The sequence below is a fragment of the Erinaceus europaeus genome, chromosome 3 (assembly GCF_950295315.1).
Source record: "Erinaceus europaeus chromosome 3, mEriEur2.1, whole genome shotgun sequence".
Classification (NCBI taxonomy): Eukaryota; Metazoa; Chordata; class Mammalia; order Eulipotyphla; family Erinaceidae; genus Erinaceus; species Erinaceus europaeus.
This window is the reverse complement of record NC_080164.1, coordinates 148,418,239-148,422,676: the sequence shown is the minus strand read 5'-3', so window position 1 is coordinate 148,422,676 and position 4,438 is coordinate 148,418,239. Positions and strand designations below refer to the sequence as shown.

At 39.5% G+C, this 4,438-nt stretch overlaps 1 protein-coding gene across 1 annotated transcript in view; it reads left to right on the top strand.

Moving 5' to 3' along the window:
- The first annotated feature begins 258 nt into the window (after positions 1-258).
- GABRB1 (gamma-aminobutyric acid type A receptor subunit beta1) overlaps positions 259-4,438 on the top strand; it is a 468,888-nt gene continuing 464,708 nt past the window's right edge. The window contains exons 1-3 of the mRNA XM_007539682.2: positions 259-425; positions 593-684; positions 1,134-1,201. Of these exons, the coding sequence (XP_007539744.1) occupies positions 346-425; positions 593-684; positions 1,134-1,201 (240 nt within the window). The 5' untranslated portion in view covers positions 259-345. The remainder of the gene's footprint in view (positions 426-592; positions 685-1,133; positions 1,202-4,438) is intronic.

The following is a 4,438-nucleotide window of genomic DNA, read 5'->3' as shown; positions in this document are numbered from 1 at the left end:
AAAAAAAAGTCAGGTTGAGGGCAGAAGGGAAACGAACACAACCATCCCCAAATGCACGAAGAAGCTCGGTAAACCACATGCACGTAGGATCTAGCAGCAAAGAAACAGCAGGACATCTCCAACTACCTGGAGGATACGAAGTACCGTAAACAGGAACTTTAAAGGGCTTGAAATCTGTTGCCTGCTCCACTAGGAATATTGTTTGCAAGGCACAAGGTGTCTTTTGGTAGTGAGCACCCTCTGCGCATGCGCAGGACCATTCGGGAATTACTGCCCTGCCGCCGACTAAGTTGCATTCCTTGAATCTTCGCAGAAAAGACAATTCTTTAATCAGAGTTAGTAGTAATGTGGACAGTACAAAACCGAGAGAGTCTGGGGCTTCTTTCTTTCCCTATGATGATTGCCATGGTCTGTTGTGCACACAGGTGAGCTGCTGTTATTCAATCTCTTTTTCCTTCATGTTTTTCTTTTTACATGTTTGCTAGATCATATAGCTTGTTATTTGGGGAGGGGGATAGGTGTGCCTGCCTGTTTTTATGTCTGCTTGCAGTTTGTGCTCATTCTGAATCCGGTCCCTACTTCCTTCCTTCAGCACCAATGAGCCCAGCAACATGTCATACGTGAAAGACACAGTGGACAGATTGCTCAAAGGATATGACATTCGCTTGCGGCCGGACTTTGGAGGTAATGCTTTATTTTATTATTATTATTTTTGGTCAACCTGTAACCCACTTCTAGTTCACCTTTTCAATCAAAGATAAATGTTGAAAAATAAAAGCATGCCTTTTTTTTTTTTTTTTTTTTTTGTAGCTTACACTATACCCTACGCCCTGGGGACATGGACACACACACACACACACCCACACACACGAAACCCAGTCCAGGTGGATGAAACCCCAGGCAGAGGCGACCTTCCCCTGGCCCGGCCCGACACACCCTCTGCATAGTCACTGCATCACGCGTGTGTCCACACCTGTTTTCCCAGCCTGTCCCCTGATAGGGAAGAGGGGTGGGTGGAGGGAAACCTTTCAAAACGTAGTAAGAGATGAGAGCCCCCACCACTCCCCCTTCAGCTTGTCACCACTCTGAGAATATGTCCGTAATGTGCACACCCCCCCACCTCCTAACTGTAGGTCCCCCAGTGGACGTCGGGATGCGGATCGATGTCGCCAGCATAGACATGGTCTCCGAAGTGAACATGGTGAGTGGCCTCCCCACTGGCCCGGCCGGGTTTACGCAGATGCGAAATGGACCGGTCCGCGTGCCCTCTGCGTTTCATTGGCGGTCACTGCGCCGCGGCCCCGGGGAGCCCTATTCCGCGCGCGCTCCCCGCCCTGGCACACACGCTCTGTTACCCCCCTGCTTTGTATTTTCGACACATGCACGGACTACTGCGGTGTTCCGGGAGCAAACGTGCTCGCCACTATTTGGGGAAGGACTGGTGGCTGGGGCCCCGGTTGCTTGGCTGGGGCGGAGTCAGTGCATTTACTTTCGCTGGGTTTCCTTCGTCGTTCGGCTGCCGAGGGCACCATCTGCCGGCGGCTAGGCCGTCTGCATTGGGGTCCCCACGCCGTGGTCCGGAGCCGCATTCTCCAGCCCAGTACGTCCCAAGTAGTTGCAATCCACTCGGCTCCCTGCTCCCCCCAGCCCTAGGACAGCACAAAGCGCTCAGAAGAGGTTTCAGAATGTCCCCGTCCACTGTCCACTTTCAAGCTCTGGCTCACCGGGAGGCTGGAGCAACAGGCTGAGACTACAGTCTTTGCGTATTAATAGGAAAGTGCTCTAGCCTGCTTCTGCGGAGGCTTGTGTTTTCACGTGGGGGGAGAGGGTGAGCAGGGTTATGAATTGTTGCTGCACCTTGCAAATTTAAGTTCTAACGCTATGGGTTACCTTCCTGTTTTGCCTTGCCTTGGATAATTGATCATGTCAGAAAGCCTGATAATTTAAAGGGCTAAGGAAAGGAAAGGCTACAGTGACAATGAAATCCTTCGATTTCAAAGGAATTAGCGTTTATTATTATTTTTACTCTTCCTTTCCCTCCTTCCCTTGTATTTTTCGCAAGCTGTTACAAAATGGCTTGAAACCACAGCTATCACAGTCTTTACTGTCAGTTTCTAATCAGGGTGGGGTAGCTGTTTTCTAGTTGTCAGAGTTTTTAACTGTTGCTTGTAAGACTGGGGGAAAAGCCTGTTGATTTCTAGAATCAGCGCCTAGGGAATAGCTGTATCTACTTGAGCAAATGCCATTTTTATTTCACTTGTGAAAAAATATTATGGCAGCAGAAATTCAGACAGCCTGAATAATTTAAAACCTCTGGGAATTTATCACTCTATGTCTATAAAGGGCTATTGAATTGCTTTATTATTTTGTTATAATTGTGCCACTTTATTTTATCATACAAAGGTTTAAGGGTTTTTCTCCCCCCCCCCACTCCTCCCAAAACCAGGGAAGAGATACATGATTTTAAATCGATTAGATAGGGTTGGAATTAAAAAGTGATTTTTAAATGTCTGTATTTTATAGTTATTTCCCTTGCTTTAGAATATCATTAAAATTGTTTTTAAAGACAATACCCTTTTACATTGGGAAAAAATAACATTTACAAATTAATGTACAATAAATGTTTTCTGAGTTGGCGAAGATTTTTAAAAACAGAATGGATTGTTTATATTTTCCTTACATACATATCATTACCATGCTGTAGCACAAACCATACTATATACAACTGAATGTAACAGTGTGGATATCGAGAATGTACATAGGGGATGTAGTAATGTGAACATATATACATCACTCCCAGTCTGTGCCATTACAATTGAGTAAAGTAGAAAAACAAATGAGTTTAACAAGTTGCTAGTATCATGCAGTTATACATTCTTTTGAAAACATTATATTTTTATGCCCTGTATGTATGCACATAGATAATTTATATAGGAAAAAATCAGTTCTTCTGCTAATGGTTAACTTCCTTTATAGAGTATTGTTTCATAGAAATTTTTAAAAAGATATAATACTGTTAACTGCCAATAACCTTTTCAATAACAGTAACTTTTTCATGTTTTTAAAAATTAAATTGAATAGTGAAGCTGTTATTAACTGAAATGACTACTACAACAAAAAGCTTAGTATAATCAATTGTTCAACTACATTCATGCGTTATCTCAGAAAAAGAAATGTAATAGCAGTACGTCTGTAAATTACTCCTAATAACAAAATGACATAGCCTATTTATTCACTGCAGCATGTTTATATCTACTTAATTTATAGAACATAAATTGTGCATCAGATAGACCTTTAGATAAAGTAAAATCACCCATAATATCCATTACCTTACCACAATGATGTTAGAGACAAGAAAAGTAAAATATAAATCACTGAATTTTGGAAAATCTTAAAGCTTGATTGAAATATATATATGTGTATATATATATATATTGCTTTTCCTTTTAATCAGGAGGGAATGAGACTCTAGGTTTATTTTTTTTCCCTCTCATCTTTGATATAACATTGGAATAAATAGATTGGAAATAACTCAAAGACAAAATGGAACCAAAGAAGAATTTTAGGGCCAAGGATTCTGTATAAATATAACCTGACTCACATCCTTTATTAAGAGGTTGTTTTTAATGTGCTTCATTTTAAAATAATGTAACTAGGGCTAGAATATCTATGGAAATAGCATTTATTACTTTTTATACTAGACATTTTTAGTACCTTGATATGTAGTAACTTATGAGATTACTTATTAGGAATTTCTCACCGGTGTTTACAAATAATAAGAATGGACAAAGGGTATAATAAAGATTATTTTAAAGAAAATTCAAACTAAATTCATTACTAAAACACTGCTCATTTTCATATAGTTTTTCATTATCATTTTTTTACCTACCCATTCCATGGTTTGGAAAATGACATGATAATTGTACATTGCATTAATGGATTTTAGAACGGGGTTCTGTCAATTTCTGTTCTTTTCCTTTACTATCCTAAGTGAAATGTATATCTATATTGATTTATAGCATTTCCCTTTTTAAGGACCAACATCAAATCAAAATTTTTTTCTGATTCATGTCCAGGATTTAAAATGTTTTTCCCAAATTATGAGTCAAAAAAGAAACCCATTACAGTGAAAACTACAAAAAGATTTTTTTTTTCATTCCGAATTGTGATTCTACAATTCTTTGAAGAATAATCCTGGTGCAGGGAAACAGGAGGAAACATAATTTATTTTAAGACAGTATTATTCATTAAATTAGGAACCTTTGTCTTCTGGCATATATAATACAGGTGATAGTAAGTACATGTCATTAACATTTTCTGAATATTCATCTAAAAAGTCATTGTGATTTTCATTTATTTTATACTCAACCATTCAAAACTTTTAATACTTTCTACTAAACACACACACACACACACACACACACACACACACACACAC